Source organism: Gadus chalcogrammus, chromosome 21 (assembly GCF_026213295.1).
Source record: "Gadus chalcogrammus isolate NIFS_2021 chromosome 21, NIFS_Gcha_1.0, whole genome shotgun sequence".
Classification (NCBI taxonomy): Eukaryota; Metazoa; Chordata; class Actinopteri; order Gadiformes; family Gadidae; genus Gadus; species Gadus chalcogrammus.
In genome coordinates this window covers 14,867,366-14,885,800 of record NC_079432.1, presented here as the reverse complement: position 1 = coordinate 14,885,800, position 18,435 = coordinate 14,867,366, and the positions used below count along the sequence as shown (strand labels likewise).

Below are 18,435 nucleotides of genomic sequence, written 5' to 3'. Positions count from 1 at the left end.
GATGTATTCGCGGTTTGGCGCCGCCCCCCAGACTCCATCCGCGGCCGAGGTCCTCAGCTTCCTTGGCAGAACCTTCGGCGCAGGCGCGGCACTGACACTTGCTGTCTACTTGCTCCACAAATTGTGTTTAAAAATGGCCTGGAAATCCGGAGGAGCCAGCCACGCGGAGCTGGTCAACAACCTTCGCAGTGAGTTGCCACGCATTCATTCTCAAAGTGAAAAGAATACCTCGGTAATTGTGCTGGCAATGAAAACACAAGAGCGTGCATAGCTAGCTGAGTGCTAGCTATGTAGTTCGGAAGCATGATATGTGTTGTTGACCTGAAGTCACTTCTCTCCCCACCCCTTCTCCTCGCACGTATCCGCTCGTAAAACATGCTCAAAGACAATAGCTTTTAGGACATGGACCCAGTCATATTTTTTTTATCATTATGAATGTAGATGTGACTTTCTCTGTTTACAATGCCAGCCGGTGATGTCAGGACAACGGCTGAAGATGCGTCACTGCGGCTTGTTGTTGCCTAAGTGTTGCGGTCCTGTTTGTTCCCCTGCTCAAATATATGTCGCCAACCTCATTGCGATTTTAATTTGGAAAGTGATAACGGTACCATGCTGCAGCTTAAACGAATACGATGGAAGGGTTCCAGTTGTATGACTTTAATAATATGTGTTTAATTGATCAACCCATGATATACTGTACAGTTGTTCACATGCAGCATAGGGCTCATGATGTTCTCATATCTAAGGGATGCGCTGCCCTCCAGTTCATCTGGTATTTAACCTCTTGGGATAAATGCTTCAATATCAAGCCTATTATTGCAAGACATGTGAATGAGGAGAATAGTAGACATACAGTGTGTACATTCATGGTTAGTAGGCTAATGTCCATAATATTATTTGGAAGTTGGTTCAGACGGCAAGCTTGGTAAAACGTTGGGGTGATATTGCCAAATGTGGCCTGCTGTGGGATTCTTGTATGCGACATTTTGATTTTGATTTTTTTATAGCATTACATTGTGAAGGTCATAAATTAGGAAATGTCCTCACAAAGTGATATATTTTGAAGAGATTCAGGACATCTGACGTGCATTTGTTTTCCTTTAGTTTGATTGTGCGCAGTATTGATTGCACTGGATTCTGTTTGTCTGTAGCTGTATATTAGTTGCTTTGAAGCCATTTACTAAAGAGTGTTTCAGTTTTTCAGAAACCTTATTGTGTGTTTTATTTTTAACAAAACTTGAATGTAAGATTATGGGAACATTAATAACAGGCAATGTTATGCCTAACATGAGGGACGGACACACACACACACACACACACACACACACACACACACACACACACACACACACACACACACACACACACACACACACACACACACACACACGAACAGCATGAAATTAAAGAGTGAATTGAAACTGCTCTGGCACTGGTCTTTGGCACTGGTCTTCTCTCCAGTGCGAGTGTCGTGTCTGTTATGCTGACCGCTAGCCAGCCAGTTTCTCTGAGTGTGAGAGGGTTCCTGTGGGGCACCGGCTGTCTATGGCACTTCCTGCTGCCGACAACAACTGCTAGTCCAAACCTGCTTTAAAAGATCATTCAGAGAACAGTAACTATTTGTTTGTCACAGGTTTCTGACACAAGGAGTTGTAGTCATGTTTGGCCCTAGCTGGCACAGTCAAGTGTCCTTGTATGAAGGTATCCCTCCGCAGTGGAGTGGTGAACAGAGTAATCAAAAGGGTCACATAACCATCTACCCTGACTTATTGGGAACACACTTATTATAAGTGTAAATGCTGCTGCTGGTATGTAGAGGCAAAGAAGGTCAATGTTTTAGATTTTTTGCATTTTGTTCATTCAATGCATTCTTTGAAGAGCACTAACATGCCAGACCTAGCCCTTTAATGCTTTTTATAAGTCATTTCTTAGATCCTTTTAATTCCATCTCACAAATTGAACATTGTTACACTAATTCCCCAGCCATTTTTACTGAGTTCAAGACTAATTTATATCTTTAATTGAAATACATGGCAATGTTTCATATTGTTATAATTTTCAGAAAAAAACTTCCCCAGGCTTATAATATCTGTCATAACCATGTGACTTGTTTCCTATTCAGAAAATGGCATCATCAAGTCAGACAAGGTGTACGAAGTCATGCTTGCCACAGATCGCGGTCACTTTTCTAAATGTAATCCCTACATGGACTCTCCACAGTCAATAGGTAGGTACACAGTCCAATCATAAAACACACAATCGACAGTCCAAGTGACCCATGCCTAATTTAAATTCAAAGTGTGTATTCAATTTTAATTAACATTTTGTATCTTAAAGGCTATCAGGCAACTATCAGCGCTCCACACATGGTAAGATGACACAACTTTTATCTTCAGCCTTTGACTAATTGCTCTAATAATGACTAATAATGACTGCTCTTATAATGACCCTCCGGCTAGTGGCTACATATTCGTACTGTTGCATGCAAGACCCTCGTGCAAGGAAGCAAAAGCCTTAACACCAATATAGCCCGCACCTAAATGTACAAATGGTAGCTACCACGAGTCAGCACATTTTTTTATATGTAAAGGTAGATGAAGACCAGCTCGAAAAGGGTCTGGGTTTCCTTCAAGGAGTGCATGTCAGCGTACTGCTAGTTCCCCAGCAGCTGGCCCCGCCGTACGACGGCAGACAGTAACGCAGCAGTGTGGTTTTCCCCCCCCCCCCCCCCCCCCCCCGGCAGCACGCATATGCCCTGGAGCTCCTCCACGACCAGCTGTACGACGGCGCCAAGGCCCTGGACGTGGGCTCCGGCAGCGGGATCCTCTCGGCCTGTTTTGCACGAATGGTGAGCCCCATTACACCGGGGGTACACAGAACTGGGTTCTTATGGAGTCAATTCTCTTCCGTAGGATTGATTCTGCTTTGAGTCGTTCCGTATTGCAGCAGTCCCAGAGTTAAAGCGGGCTTTCTGTACAGGTGGGCCCCACGGGGAAGGTGATTGGAATCGATCACATCAAAGAGCTGGTGGATGACTCGGTAAACAACCTGACGAAAGACGACCCCAGTTTGATATCGTCAGGCCGCGTGAAGCTAATGGGTAAGCTGCTGTCAACTACGGTATTGTCCTCCAGTATATCGTTTGTTTTTGGTTCTTGTACAGTTCATTATGTCATCCTCAATTCATTCTTTACACAGAGCTTAACTCTAGGCAACGTGCTGTTCCTAATATTTTAGAACTATGTTCAATTGTGTTTGTCAAACAAGCTACAGTGCCGGTAGATCTTCCAGAATCTAGAAGTGCTGCACAAACTCCCAGGGAAGCAACACTGAATATCTTGTGTCCAAGTTTCATACCCCACAGACCCAACCCCGTCACTTATGTTCTAATCTCTATTGATGTGTTTTATTTATCTCCAGTGGGAGATGGGAGGATGGGCCATGAGCAAGAGGCCCCTTTCGATGCCATCCATGTGGGGGCGGCAGCGCCCACCGTGCCTCAAGCGGTGAGTCTGCAGCCTTGGCACCCACGACCCACGACCAAGCATTTTGTTTGTTTTAATACAAAGGCATTTAAATACGTTTTACCACCTGGAAAACATGCAACATTAACGCCTCGCGTACCCTAATTAGGAGAATATAAGCCGCGGCCTAATTATATAGGAGTGCGGCGATGATTATTCACTGAATTATTTACAAATAACTTTCAAAAAGATTGTGACATGAATGATCAATATTTAGTTGATGGTAATCCCCCACTTGCACAAACAGGTTGAACAAGCCACCTACTAATAATAACACAGCTAATTCGGTAATATACCCAGAATCTGAGAGGTAAGCAATGCCTTGGCTTGTGGCGATCTGTAGGTTGAATTAATTTCGATGAGGCCACAACGTGACAAGAAGCTATAATGTAAACAAGGGAAGTCTAATCATTTTATCAGTATAATCTGATCACCACTATACTCGATTCCACTGATTCCCCCCACCCCCAGCTGCTGGACCAGCTGAAGCCGGGCGGCCGTCTCATCTTGCCGGTGGGCCCTGCCGGCGGCAACCAGATGCTGGAGCAGTACGACAAAATGGAGGACGGCAGCACCACCATGAAACCCTTGATGGGGGTGATTTATGTGCCTTTAACAGACAAAGAGAAGCAGTGGTCCAGGTGGAAGTGACTTCCTTCTCCCTTTCCTCCCTCCCCCCTCTCTCTCTCCTTCTCACGGCGGCAAAGGTGAACTGGTGTGGCATGGGGGTGTGGTCTCCGATCGCAGGGCTCCCCCTTGATCTGCTCATTAGACTTGATTTGTTTTAGGGGTTTTCCCCACGTTACCCCCTATACCCGACTAACGTTCTGCACTTTCTTTTAATTTTTTCTTTGAAGCACGTCTGGATATTGATCAATTGTGGTCGGATCCTTTAAAATGATTAAATTGGAGTGAATAAATCCACAATTTGAAGTGCTGTCCAGTGATCCTAGGACCGTTATCATTGTAATCCAACTGGTAATCAGGGAAAACACAGTGAATACATTTAAAACTTATATGTATACGTTTATATTTACCTCAACCCAAACTTCAGGCTCAGTGCCATAGATAATTTGCTACTGCTATTTCTGTCTTGGTAATGATATTTGCCCCGGTGTATGGCAAGTGCCATCACTGATACGATGACATGCACTGAGTCATGTTTCATCAAAGATGGCACTGACCCAAAGGTTTGCTGCGAAGTTTATTGCTGTTTTCGAATTGGTTCACTTGTGTCCTATCTAGTGCAATACTTGGGGCCTCACCATGTTGTAGTTGTCGGAAATTTGAGTATACAAATCTGTTTCCCTATAGAGTACGCTAGTTAATACCCATTATGTACTTTTATTTCCGCCCTGTAGCCCGTGATGTATAGCTGTTTCATTGTTATCTGGATCATCAACCATCTCATCTTCAAAGAGATGGTTGGCCCATACAGGTTGTTTATGCAAATGAGCTCTATGGGATGACAACCTAACTCCCCCTATTCCCTGCCTGACTTGTTCCCTAAATAGTGTGCTATATAATGTTCACTTGGTAGGCTAAGGGAATGAGGGAACAAGTGAGCCAATTTGAATACACCCTAGTTGCGTGTTACATAAAAACCAACAGAAGGTGATATATTATTTTCTTTACTACCATATCCTGAACATACCTAATTGTAATGCATTGATTTGAGTCATGCTTTTTGGCTGTTCTCGGTAGTGCCTCGCTGCCCTTTGCATGGCTGCTGCCTAACTGCGACCCCCTCCTCCCCCCCTGACATGCATGACGTCCAATGGTTGTGTTCTCTTGACGTCTCCTAACATCCATGTTGTTGTTTTTTTCCTTTCCTCTCACAGGGATGAACTCTAAAGAGGAAGACTTCACGATGCAACTTGAACTTTAGGAGAACACTAAAGACTGAGGCTCTGTCCCCATCGGGATCCGTTGTTTTTCAATGCCTCACCTCACATACCATAACACGTATTTCTGTCAGCTCATTACAGTACGACTGATGCTAAGGCCTTGAAGGGGCGGGCAGGGTGCTATTGGATGTTTACGAGTGGGATGCTTACAGCTGAGCACTGGGGAGTGAAACGGAGAGAGAGGCGAAGGAGAGGTCTCTTGTTCATCTGACTTTTATGCATTCTTATTATTTTTTTCTTGCATTGCTGGAATTTTGTTTGTGTGTGTGTGTGATATATTTTATCAGTTAAACTCCCCACCATTATCGTCAACAGGCCATTTTGAGCGTATACAAACCTGCACATAGGTACAATGCAACGGTAACCACGACGAGCTTTAGGAGGAAAGGCATTGCCGCCGGGCCCAAGAGTCTGTCTCACTCAATCACCCGTCCCGCTTACAGTCCAAGCGCTTGCCTCCTTAGCCCAGTCTTTCGCTGTCCTTTCAACACACAGAACGCACGTTCAAAAGCAGCACAACTGGGAGCTAAGCTACGCAGCCTCGTTTGGTTGGATGATTCAGCACTTGTAGCACATGGCACACTTACACTAAGAAAATGCGTCTGAATGCTAGCAACTGCTATATAACATAAAGATGGGAGCACTAGTTATTCAGAGGAAAGTGCCAGAGCAGTGCTTTTCATCTGGGGATGATGTTGCTTTAGGTTTAGGGTTTTTTGTTGTGAGATTTTATTCATCATCCAGTGCAGGCTCTACCAGTTACTGGTGGGCAATTGGGCAGTCGCTGCTTTGCCAAATTAAACAATATAGGCCTACAGCAAATGTCTGATTTCTTTTGTCGTGCAAAGCTTTGAGAAATGGATTAAGGAAAGCACGTTTGTAGTGTGGTGTGACAGTTGAGGATGCAGCACTTTCAAACTTCCTGGAATGATATGTGACAATAAAAAGATGCTGGTGATTTTTTGTCTCTCTCTACTTAACTAAAAGAAGAAGCAAGCTAAATTCGGTAATAAACTTTATAAGACACAGGATGTAGAGGCCATATAGACATATGCATCTAAAAACAATCTGGTCCGTAACATATCTGTTACTGTAATGATCAGGCACATACTAGAGATTTAAATGACTGCAGGAGACAAATTAATTAACTTTACGAATATACTTAATTCCAAAGCTCTGTTCATTTAGTTTCTAGGGTTGATTAAAAGCAGAACAAAACATACATGACACAAACAATAGGACAACAGGGCCACTCGGTGGCAGAGGAATGGTTCTGTACAGCATCAACAACACAAACAGGAAAATAGGATGCAAAATATATATTTAAACGCTGAGCTTGTGTATATATGTCAGTGGTTCCCAAACTTTTTGGCTTTTGACCCCGTTGCCAGGTGTTTGTGACCCCAACTTTAACTTTCATGCATCTGCTTCCATACAACTAATTTTTTGGCCAAGCAACATCTGCCGGTTATATCAATGCCCGAGAGAATATAAATGCATCGCAATCTCTTGCGACCCCATATGCCTGACCAAGGTTGGGAACCACTGGTATATCTCTCTCTCGCTCTCTTTCTCTATATATATGAGGATTGTTGAGACAAGACAGCAGGGAATAATCTCTTCATTCATTGATATCATCCAATGAGCATCACCCCTGCTCAGGGAATATGCCGACAGAAAGTTGCATTGACCAATCCTGGGGGAGATTAGAGTATGGCTCTGAGCACGGGGAAAGGGGGAGGGGGGGCATGCAGCCTGTCATCACGGACACGTGGGTCGAGAGTTTTCTGATTGAACAAACAAACAATTCAAGGGATACAGTATGTATGATGAATCCAGCAGCTAATCTTAGCTTCTGCAGGGTCGGACTGAAGAGCGATGTCAACACCGATCCCTCCGTTAGCAGGTTAAAGGTACATGCCGTTGATGAGGTAATCGGACTCCTCTGTGGTGAGGGGGCGGGTCTTCTTCAGCTTGTGGCGGACAAGGCGGAGGCGGCAGCCAATCATAAGCAGGAGCAGGGAGGTGATGAGGATGCCAAGAGCCAGGGGGAGGATGGCACCTGTTGGGAGGAAGCAACAGGCCAATATAAGACCTGTGGTGAATGTGACCGAGGTGCGCTAAGCTACGGAAACCGGGTTTGGAAAATTAAACACTTAGGAGGTTTATAGGATAACTGATACCAATATAGAGAAATTTCAGAATATGTGTATTTCTAAAGAAAATAGGAATCACAAAAATGTTGCTGACAAAATTTGAATCTCTTGAAGCACAAAGACGGGTGAGTTAGCATGTCATGGTGGGACATTCTCCAGTGGAAACCCACCTGACTCTGGGACAGGATGGCCGTCCTTGGCTGGGTATGGTTTGGAGACGGGGACTTCCAACTCCACGTGGCCGCGTGCCATCAGTTCTTTAAATCCTTCTGCACCCAAAATCCCCCAAAACAATGTTAGCTTTAGCATTGCAGTAAGGGAGCGATTGTGAGGAAAGTTTAGACTTTGGGTCTATTTCTGAGTTGACTGGATTACCTGTGTGGCTCTGGGTGGTTGCTGGGGTCGGGGTAGGCACAGTGGTTGGTTTCACTATCGGACCTGGGAAGGTATCATTATTTCAAGTTCAAATTCACACAGCACACCGTAACTCAACTCATAAACGTATAGCACAAATCTTAAAAACATATCAAATATATCAGGTCACAGGCCGTCTTACTTTTCTGTATGCATTCGTTGACACAGTCACTCTCCTGGAGAAAGTTGTTATGGTTTCCCTGGCAACCGCCGTAGAGGAAGTGTTTGCACTCCCCTGCCTCTCGGTCATAGTACCAGCGTGGGAAGGTACCTTTGCAGGGCCCGACGACAGGGGAGGCAGCGCAGGGATCTGGGGGAGGTTGGAGGGTGGGAGGGTGGGGGCAAGAAGGGTTGTGTGTGAATAGGGAGACTGTCAATCACGTCATCTTAACTCGTGTGAACCGTCGTTTTCTAAATACAGTCGAAGACTGTATTTAGTAGTTAATACAGCTGGTTGTCACATCGCCACGGTAATTAATAAAGCATCACTTCTCCTTGAATGATCTTGCATTCATTCTTGACATTGTTTGTCCATATCACCCCCCCCCCCCCCACACAGCCCTCTCACCTCTCGTACCTGAGCAGGGATGATTACGGCCTGTTGCCGAGAGAGACTCCAGACTCCCATGAATGCCGTTACCATAGTGGGACTTTGTATTCAACGTGAAGCGATGGTGCTGGCGACGGTAACCTTTCTCGACTCTCTCGTTCCCTCTCTCTCTCTTTCCCGGTCCGATTCAGGTATCAGATAACAGTAAAGGTGGGAGGGGGCGCGGGACAAGAGATGCTTTTGTTCTCTTCTGCACGCAGGGCCACCCTCACATCACGGCAGAGTGTGGCCCGTTTGCTTTGGCCGGGTTTTGGGACCAACCGACATTTTACCTTCGTCTCTGGGACTGAAACGGAGGCCTGCAGAGGTAGCCATCTGTCGCTATGCTACACCCCCCCCCCCCCCCCCCTCCCCAAAGACTGCACACAATCCTCCATTGGTGCAGAACAGAATAGTCTCTTTTGTAAATGAGGCTTCACATAAAGATAAATATGTTATTATGAACTAGTTATTCTACGTTATACTGCCCTGCTTGCTCGAGGGCAGTGTCTGAGGTATCAACCTATTATTCCAGTCGGTAGTGTGGGAGGAAACCGAAGCACCTGGAGGAATCTTACATTAGCATGGGCAGATAATGCAGTCACGCACACATACACAAGCATACACATACACAAACCCATACGCATACATGAACACATACATCTACACGAACACATACACATTCACACAGACATACACATTACACACACACACACACACATACACAGACACAAACACAGACACATACACATTCACACAGACATACACATACACACACACACACATACACAGACACAAACACAGACACATACATATTCACACAGACATACACATTCACAACACATAAACAAAAAAAACATACACATACACACACACACACACACACACACACACACACACACACACACACACACACACACACACAGACACACACACACACACACACACACACACACACACACACACACACACACACACACACACACACACACACACAATGGTCCCAATTGGGACTTAAGGAGCAACCCATGAACGCTAAGACTTGTAACAAACACATTCTCCCAGTTTAAAGCAGCATATTCCCAGTACCTTGGCCTGCGGGGGCGTCCTGGACACTGGGGCCCTGGTGAGCTGGGGGAGGAGGAGGCGGAGGGGGGGCCGCCTTGGTCCGGTCCCGGGGCTCAGGCGCCACTGGGTGGGGCACGACGCTCTCCACCGTCTTCCGGACCTCGGGCCCCGCCCGCAGTGTGGAGTCGGCCCCCTCTATCTGGGACGCTGCAGGCACGCTGTGGCTGACGGCCCCTCCAGACACGGGGTGGGTCACTGACTTCCTGCTGCTTTCAACTGCATAGGACACACCCATCTAGTCAATCGGCCTACATATTTTTATTAAAAAAATGTAAATTTCGTCACAATCCATCAACGAGATTCATCAATTTATTGCTTATTGTCCGATATAGTTGAAGACATCTTCCAGGCTAACACAAGAATTGGCAGACGGGGCGGGATAGGTAAGTGGCTATTTTGTTTTATGGATTAGTTTCCCAATGTACACAGCCAAACTACGTACATGCATGCTTGGACCTCCTCCTTCCTATATCTGAATTCACCCAGTCACTTTGGCTAACATGTAAACAACAACGTACTGATGTCCCAGTATCGACAGTGATCACCTACGTACATTTGGGGCAGAAGTCCTCGTCCGAGTTGTCTGGACAGTGCTGCTTGCCGTCGCAGGCGTAGTCGATGTCGATGCAGCAGCCGTCGTCACACAGGAATTGGTAGTGGGAGCAGCGGCCTGTGCACACTGGGGAACACAGGGGGACACCGCAGCGTCACAGCCTGTCTGGAGCATGCTTCATAGAGGTACTGGAGGTTACAGTTAAGAGCTATTCAATCAGGGTCATGTTTTAGAAAAGCCACAGCCATTCGTCAGCTGTTTTTGAATATCAGTTTTGAGTTGACTCAGCCTGCCCCACTATGACCCAATTTAGATTAGAATTTACTCCTGGCTCCCTTCTGGCCAATCAGGACATCTGATCCCTGATTGGTTCAGGGAATATATCTTGCCTGTCAATTACAGGTGCGTGCAATGCAAGACCTTTTCTGCCATCTCTCCCTCTATGCATAATTTAACTCTGACATGATGATAAGAATATATTAATTTATATTTCATAGCATGGGATATCGATCCAATATCCCCCACAAACATGAGTTCCGTGATGTAATAGATAAAATTTGAAGAGAGCGCTTAAAAGGTACTTACCAGTGCTGTCAATGCTCATCTATATTTGATAGGGCTAGTATATTATCCTGTTTCAATACGTTTCTATATATGTGTGCCGTTGGCAGATTGAAGCATTGATGAGCCAACATTATCCAATCTTCTGTCCTCTGTTGTTAAGCTGTGAGGTGTGCGCTGACTCGAGCACCAACCATTGCTTTTTCATCCGACAGTCAGACATATTCCCCTTTGCTATCTGGTTGTTTCAGCAGTCGTGCCGCACTTGCATTTATAGTTGGCTCGCAAACAATTGTATGAAACTTTCCTCTGTACAAGTCATCATATCAAACCCGCCTCATACTATGAAGGGGTTGTGATTGGCCCGACCCCGGGCAAGGTCGGTTAGAGATCTTTCTGAAGGGCAGGAAGGCCAGACCATGTGCCAGAAAGAAGAGCTCACTGCAGATTGGTCTTGTGCCCCATCTAAGAAGAGTCACCTTCTGCGAGGCGCTCCGGGGCGAGCACGGTGACCGACACGTTGTCTGAGCTCTTCTGGCCGCCGGTGTCCGTGACGGTCATCTGGAAGGTGTACTCCCCCTGCTGCAGTCCGCTGATCTTCAGCAGCCCTGGGTGGCTCACCTGGGGAGTGGAGGGGGAGAGAAAGTAGGGTTCTGTGTGGGTGAATGCTTCAGGAAGGCTGTTTTGGATAAGAACACCGCCCCCCCCCCTCTGTGTGCTGCCCCTAGTGGCCGCGCATCTGCATTTGGGAACCAATGTTGTAGGATGTTTGTATAGCTGTAATAGCTTGCCTATTATTATGTGATTGTGAGTTCAAAGCTAAGAATATAGGTTGACGTGTGTGTAACTTTCCAAATAAACGCCTAATCAGAAGTTTGGGCCTGCCTCCATGTATTATGTCATGTGGCTGAGGTAAGTCAATAGCACACAGCATTTATCAGCATGTCTGCAACCATCAGGGCTCTATGGAACCCTGGACATATGTCCCTGTGTTGACTTAACTACTGCAAACACACTGTCCAAAAGCCCCTGTTGATAGAGCATGCTGAACATTACATTCAGGAACACATTACATTCAGGTTTCCTGTAAAACCCGCCTATTCTGGAGGTCATGCCAAAAATCATTTCTTATTTCTATCCTGATCATATGAAAAAATAATGAAAAATAAATAGTATAATTTGTACATCTTCTATATGGAAGAAAAAAAATGAACCAACAATAAAGCAGAGAATTTTTCTGCAGTGTTTGGCCTCCGTTTGGTTGGTTGTTGAGACCATGGTAGTAAAACCTTTGTTTTGGACAGGAGTTGACTTCCTGTTATGCTTATATGAAAAGCAAAAGCTATCACAAGACAACCAAAACAAAAAAAAACACTCAACCAACAAACGCAACACATTAGTCAGTTTCTATGGACACCGAGCACACAACACAGCAACCTCTACACGCGAAGGACATCAAGATAAGAGGAGTTTACACATGTATGCAGGTTACAGCATCTCAATAGAAACTGGGGAAGGAAGATAGGAGATTAAAGAAATGAGAAAGAAGAAAATCAGGCCTATTTAACAATATATTTCACACACACAAACAAACAATCAGTAACACACACAAACAGAAAAACATAAACACATAGCACACACTCACATCCAGAAAAACACACACACACACACACACACACTCCCTTAGACTAACACACACACACACACACACACTTACACCCACTCACTCACACCCCCACCCACCTTCATGCTGACGGAGGGCTCCCCCTGCACCAGCGTCCACTCGTAGCGGCTGACCCCGTAGTCGTCCAGGCTGTCGCGCCCGTCCAGCACGGCCCAGTCGGTGGGCAGCTGGATCACCACGTCCTGCCCGGCGTCACTGCGCGGGGGCTCGTCCACCACCTCTACCAGGGGCACACAGACCACGGCAGGGGGTCAGTACCTACCGCATGGACCTCTGCCACCTACAGGCCATCTCCATGGACCGATAGTTTGGATAAACGGAAACCGTATAGGTGCTATAGTGGTTTAGTCCACAAGGTTGGAGGTGGATGGAAATACCTGCAACCGTTTTTTTACATAAAGATGTAGAGAGAGATACATAGAGGGAAAGGGCCACACTGGAACCTGCATCATCCACCCATAAACACAGTCATGAACACATCCAGCCAGCCTGACCGATGTGAGCTATGGGTTTTTTTAGAGCACAACCATTGACGAAGCCAACTAGACTCTTTCAAGACTACAGGCTTCCCTGACTGTACATTAATAAAGCTTCTGCATCTATTTTGCATCACGTTATCGGCGTCCCTTAGAATGGAGCTACTGTATCCATTTTGTTTTGCATCATGGTCAATTGTTCAGAGGTTAACTATTACAGACACAACCGGCCAGTTCAACCTGCATTTGTCAGACGCTTAGTTTGAGACGTTAAACAGCGATATGGCTATGTTGAAATAAGCTAAACTAACTGGTGGAGCAAAGGAGCGGCCTCCAGGCCTGCCTATGTTATGAGGATACGACACAATAGAAAGGAATGACTTATTTCAACTGCTGCCTGGTGTCAATCATGTCCACTTTGCAGCGTTGTGGCAGTCACAGAATCCTACCTGGGGTGTGCATTGAAAACCACTAGGCCCTACGAATGTATTTCAGTGGTTTTCAATGCACAACACAGAGTGTTTACATTATTATTTCCGCTATATACTAATCTGGAAAAAAAATGTAATATGCTATATAACATCATCACCCAAAATAATCAAATTTCTTACTCGGATCGTCATCGTTAGTGGGGGTGTGCGCGGGTCCTGCGGCGGCGGCGGTGTTCTTGTCTGAACTCCCCCCGGAGGAGGAGAGGGGTGCCGGTGAGGGGTGCCCCACCGTCGCGTTGGCCCCGCGGCTGTAGGTGCTGAACCCCTGCTGCGGCGTGAACGAGCACACGTTCTTGTTCCTGTACGTGCAATTAAACAGATAACAATGGAGGCTCTCCTCGGATTCGCCTAGGTCCTCCTGCACCACGGCCAGGGTGCAGTGGGGCTCGGAGCAACAGGCGTGTAGGCAGTCCTTCCAGTTGTACACCGGGCCGGGCGAGAGGAACGTTGCCCCCTGTTCGATTGAGGCCTTGGCGCGGATGATGAGCTCGTCGGCGCTGGTGAACTCGCCCAGGCAGGAGTCCACGACCGCGCCACCGCCGCCCTGCCTGCCGGTGGAGTACGCCTGGTCCTGTTGGAGCTGCTTGCGGAATTCCTCAAGCAGCTCCTCGACGCCCGTGATCTTGGATTTGAGGTCGGAGATCTGCGAGGCCCTGGCGCTGATGGTTCTGACCGCACACAGGAGCAGTAGGACGCAGTAGAAGAGCCGATGCTGGTGTTGGTGCTGATGCTGAGCCATGTTTACGCAGCGGTGAGACCGCATCCCCTCCATACGGGGTTTACCGCAGCGAGCAGGACTGACGCACACACAGCGGATCAGATGGGGCTGTGGGGTGTCTTCATCGAAACATCCCTGGATCCATAGTGTCGTAACGTAAAGGGCGATTGGTGATGGCGGCGTTTACGTTGTTATCGACTCATCATCACAACAGAGCGGGCAGGATGAGACATCACCTCGGGAGGGGGTGGGAGGAGGCTCCTCTGTTGACGTCACGGCCAGCCACTCGGACATTTGCTTCCTGAAGGATGGGTGCTCCTCGTGCTCCACCTGTAGCACGCATAGCACTGTGGTCCTCTCGAATACTATAGCGTTTAGTAAGGGAGACTATGCGGGTTTTGATTTTATCCAGCCTCACATATTATCCTCTGCTTGAAACTCAAAATTGGACTGAATTGTCAGATTCATTATGCATGATAGGCCTACTTATCCTTTGATTCAGAAATACATTAAAATAACCTCTCATGTAGATTATGCTGAGGTCCTCTGAGCTGACACACACACACACACACACACACACACGCAAACACCTGTATGTATATATATATATATATATATATATATATATATATATATATATATACACATACATACATACATACATACAGGTGTTTGCGTGTGTGTGTGACTCCATCTGTCTGTGTGTGAATATTAAAATAATAAAATAAAATAGACATAGCATGTCTGTGTGTAGCAGAATTCATATAGATAGATAGATAGTGATACAAAAAACTGATATGTGGTGGTGATTTCAGGTACAAGACAAAATATATTTATTGTGCACAAATTCATTAGCTCAAATAAATAAGAAACAAAACTGACAGGTGTCCAACTATTTTCCTCATTATTCAATTGAAGCATTAAATAATATAAACAAGTGATAAACTTGACAATTTATAATGTAATGCACATTTTGAAGTTATACACTGAATTAAATAATTAGATTTCTAATCATAATCGGTTAAAACACCAATAATATAGTGTCAATGTACAATGAAAACAATTATGTGGACCCACTAGGCTGGTTTAAGCTTACAAAGTATACAACTTATGTCCGATCGTCTGCAATAGCTCTAAAATACTTAAACAATGTATGTTTCAAACGTTTAGTATATTAAGAATGATTCAATGCACACAGACATTATCTAGCCCTGTTTTCTGATGGCATTACAAATAACATGAACACATATTTAAGATATCTACCTATAACCTTCTTCCCACAAATGAACATACCACAAATGACAGTAAACAAAATTGGCTCTTAACAAAAGGTTGAAAAACAAATACAAAGTTAAAAGTGAAATAAAAAAACAAAAGATACGCCATGAAGGTCAATATTAAAACATCATTAAAATAAAGTAGTGATTATAAGATTTCCATCCTAATAAAGTTAATTGGTAATGAGGATAAACCAACAGGCTGGCTTGAAGATAGTTCATTTTAAATCAATTCTGTAAACAAATAAATACGAGCATCTAAATTTTAAGCGCCTTTCGTCTCTATCTCCCAACAGTGATTTACAGAAAACGAATGTGATCAGGGTGAATTCTCAGGGGCGTCAGCTGTTACGCTTGACTAATTCTCAGCTAAATGGCTGAAAACAAACAAAAACAAACATTAGTGGCACTTCAACTGTTTGTCCCTTTTCTTCTGCTATACACTTTCAAAGTAAAAGCTCAAGTGAGCCTTAAATAAAAAAAACACGATTCCATAAACTCTCCACGAGAACGTTGGCAACGGAGTTCGAAAACGACGGTACCCCGCAAAAACGGGGTGCGCACACACGACAGGTCCGCTGCGCCTGTAAGTCAAAGGGTCCCTTTTGGAATAAATACTGAGGTTTAAGAAAGCATGATGGTAACAAAACAGGACAGCAAGAGGACGGCGCAGAAGCACTCGGTGGAACAGAGAGGGGGGTCGTTGGGCTGTTGCTAGGTGACCAGGTCCCGGGTCCCGGTCACGCCTCATCCAGGGTTCTTCCTGTAGTCCTTGATGGCCTTCCACAGCTTGCAGAGCACCCCCCCTCTGTCCACAGAATAGACACACGCACAAATACAATTATTAGAAGGGACAGGAAGACTTGTTAGTACAAGCAGCTTGAAGGATATTTTTGTTGTTTATGTTTCACACATAATTTTAAGCTAGAGTATAATATGGTACAGTATTATTAACTAAGGAAATGATTATTGTGGTATACTATTTGTATAGTACAGCACGCTGTGGTATTGTGTAGTATCGTATTGCATAGTAGGGTACGCTGTAGTATTGCATAATACATATAATATAGTGTGGTATGGTGTAGTATAGTATTGTATTGGACTGTATAATATAGTACGATATGGTGTAGTATAGTATGGTATAATAATATAGTATAGTATGATATGGTATAGTATTGTATACTACTGTTTAATATAGAATGGTATGGCAGGGTATGATATAGTTAAGTATTGTAGAATATAGTATAGTGAGGCATAGTATTGTATAATAGAAAATTGTACGGTATTGCATGGTATACCTGAGTCTTAAACACTTCAGGTCGTCTCTCGTCACATTGTGGAGGATGTCGTCCAATGTGTATTCTTCCTGTACTAGCTGTAGAGAACAAAAAAAACAGTACAATTGATTAGTTAGATATGCATTTATATATTTTCTTCAAATCATGAGAAGGATCCTTTGATATCTCATCCCTCAGAAGCCGTGTCCGGGTCTATCGCCCATTAGTTTGATTGACGTTTTGTAATACAAGTTATTGGTCATGAAAATAAACTCAATATCACTCCGTTTCTTTCAACATGAAACATATATATTATGTCCGTTGAGCGTTTTCTTCTGTTCTACGACCCATTGTAATTGTTAAAAGTTTTTTTACAGTTATTATATAATTATTCAATTACTTATGGTAACACAAAGCTAGGACACAAACAGTGATTCATAATTCAGTGTTGGCTTTGATTTGTAATCTGGTTGGGCTAACTGTAATGACCCGTTTATCCTGCTGTATGAGTACACAGCAGCTTTGGTAAGAGGTGTTTATACTGCCATCAAGTGTCAGGTTCAGGAACTGCATAATTGTTCCAAGCGGTACGGCTGCTCCGTGGACAACACCGTCATATACAGAGGTACATTGAAGGTGGGGACGCGGGACCCCAGACCAGAAGTGGCCTACCCTCTCTATGGCCTCCTGGTCCACACCGTGGTCTCCGAGCCAGCCGCTGAGCTCAGGGTCCTGGGGCGTCTCTGCACCGGGACTCGGCCGTCCCACCGGGTCTACGAGATGCTTCAGGCGCTCTGGGGAAAAACAGATGACTATTTAACCAAACAATGGTTTACTCTCTGTACTATAAATACTGATTCCCTAACTTATGACTAAATTGAGACACTCAGTGTTTTTATTGTCTGGTTTCGTGAACCAGACAACTTTTCATGCAAAACCAATCGATAAACCAATATATTTGAATGCTTTAGGGGCCATACTATAAAACACATGCACAACAAGTACACAACACATACAAAAACAGTTACACAACACATACAAAGACACAAACACAACACATACAAAAACACACAGGCCCCATGCAGACTGCCAGCGGGCCGAGCGCTGTCTTCCTCAGGTGAGACGCTGGGTGAGCGTACCTGGGGTCTGAGAGCGCAGTCTGAGCAGCTGGATGTCCTGCTCCCTCTCCTCCAGCACCTGCTGCAGCACGGCCTGGTACTCCCGCTCGCGCTCCACCAGCTGCTCCAGCAGTCTGGGGGGGGCAACGTCAATGAGGGACCGCATGGGAGTTGTAGTTTTTTTTTGGCACAAAGGGGCTTCACAATATGGACTGCACAATATAATGTGACCTGGACTCTTAAAAAAGGGAGGAGTTTTGAATATGGGTAAACCAGGTTAAAATAATGTTTATTGTATTGCCACACAGCTAGGCTGGAGTATTTAACGACCAGTAAAGATGGATCTTATTTTACACCATAAACAACAATAGTAGTCCAGCAAAAGTTTATTTTGCCATTTGTCCAAGCACAGGTGCACAGGGGCACTGGAATTCTTGTACGGTTCACTCAGACATGATTTTTATTATCAAACACATAGAGAGTGTGATACACGATAGTGCAACAACACAGCATAGTACAGATATGTGCGCGCGCACACACACACACACACACACACACACAC

General features: G+C 45.1%; 3 protein-coding genes across 4 annotated transcripts in view; 1 reads left to right on the top strand and 2 right to left on the bottom strand.

The window, feature by feature from the left end:
* The first annotated feature begins 38 nt into the window (after positions 1-38).
* On the top strand, positions 39-6,423 carry pcmt (protein-L-isoaspartate (D-aspartate) O-methyltransferase). 2 transcript variants are annotated; one of them, XM_056581069.1, is made up of 8 exons: positions 39-188; positions 2,123-2,227; positions 2,338-2,369; positions 2,744-2,848; positions 2,980-3,100; positions 3,421-3,506; positions 3,996-4,165; positions 5,366-6,423. In XM_056581069.1, the coding sequence occupies exons 1-8, from the start codon at positions 134-136 to the stop codon at positions 5,376-5,378; spliced, it is 687 nt and encodes a 228-aa protein (XP_056437044.1). In that variant the 5' UTR covers positions 39-133; the 3' UTR covers positions 5,379-6,423. The 2 variants fall into 2 exon arrangements, 1 of the variants encoding a protein (XP_056437044.1); XR_008893598.1 differs by having other exon boundaries at positions 50-188; positions 3,996-4,231.
* Positions 6,424-6,440: 17 nt separating this feature from the next.
* Positions 6,441-14,394, bottom strand: lrp11 (low density lipoprotein receptor-related protein 11). The gene is made up of 9 exons (XM_056581957.1): positions 13,604-14,394; positions 12,576-12,736; positions 11,312-11,453; positions 10,272-10,397; positions 9,680-9,934; positions 8,144-8,311; positions 7,963-8,025; positions 7,758-7,856; positions 6,441-7,493 (listed from the first exon to the last, which is right to left on the bottom strand). The coding sequence occupies exons 1-9, from the start codon at positions 14,253-14,255 to the stop codon at positions 7,339-7,341; spliced, it is 1,821 nt and encodes a 606-aa protein (XP_056437932.1). The 5' UTR covers positions 14,256-14,394; the 3' UTR covers positions 6,441-7,338.
* Positions 14,395-14,884: 490 nt separating this feature from the next.
* The window catches only part of map3k5 (mitogen-activated protein kinase kinase kinase 5), a 51,190-nt gene continuing 47,639 nt past the window's right edge, over positions 14,885-18,435 (bottom strand). The window contains exons 27-30 of the mRNA XM_056580931.1: positions 17,895-18,007; positions 17,428-17,549; positions 16,777-16,853; positions 14,885-16,286 (exon numbers count right to left, since the gene is read on the bottom strand). Of these exons, the coding sequence (XP_056436906.1) occupies positions 16,226-16,286; positions 16,777-16,853; positions 17,428-17,549; positions 17,895-18,007 (373 nt within the window). The 3' untranslated portion in view covers positions 14,885-16,225. The remainder of the gene's footprint in view (positions 16,287-16,776; positions 16,854-17,427; positions 17,550-17,894; positions 18,008-18,435) is intronic.

What these genes read in the sequence shown, in the direction of transcription:
- lrp11 (XM_056581957.1), bottom strand. Translation starts at nt 14,255, where the DNA reads ATGGAGGGGATGCGGTCTCACCGCTGCGTAAACATGGCTCAGCATCAG. An exon ending in CCCGGAGCGCCTCGCAGAAG is followed by an intron (nt 10,398 to 11,311) that starts GTGACTCTTCTT and finishes TGTGTTCCCCAG; the next exon opens with TGTGCACAGGCCGCTGCTCC. An exon ending in AACCACCCAGAGCCACACAG is followed by an intron (nt 7,857 to 7,962) that starts GTAATCCAGTCA and finishes TTTTGGGTGCAG; the next exon opens with AAGGATTTAAAGAACTGATG.
- pcmt (XM_056581069.1), top strand. Translation starts at nt 134, where the DNA reads ATGGCCTGGAAATCCGGAGGAGCCAGCCACGCGGAGCTGGTCAACAAC. An exon ending in CGGCCTGTTTTGCACGAATG is followed by an intron (nt 2,849 to 2,979) that starts GTGAGCCCCATT and finishes CTTTCTGTACAG; the next exon opens with GTGGGCCCCACGGGGAAGGT. An exon ending in AGGCCGCGTGAAGCTAATGG is followed by an intron (nt 3,101 to 3,420) that starts GTAAGCTGCTGT and finishes ATTTATCTCCAG; the next exon opens with TGGGAGATGGGAGGATGGGC.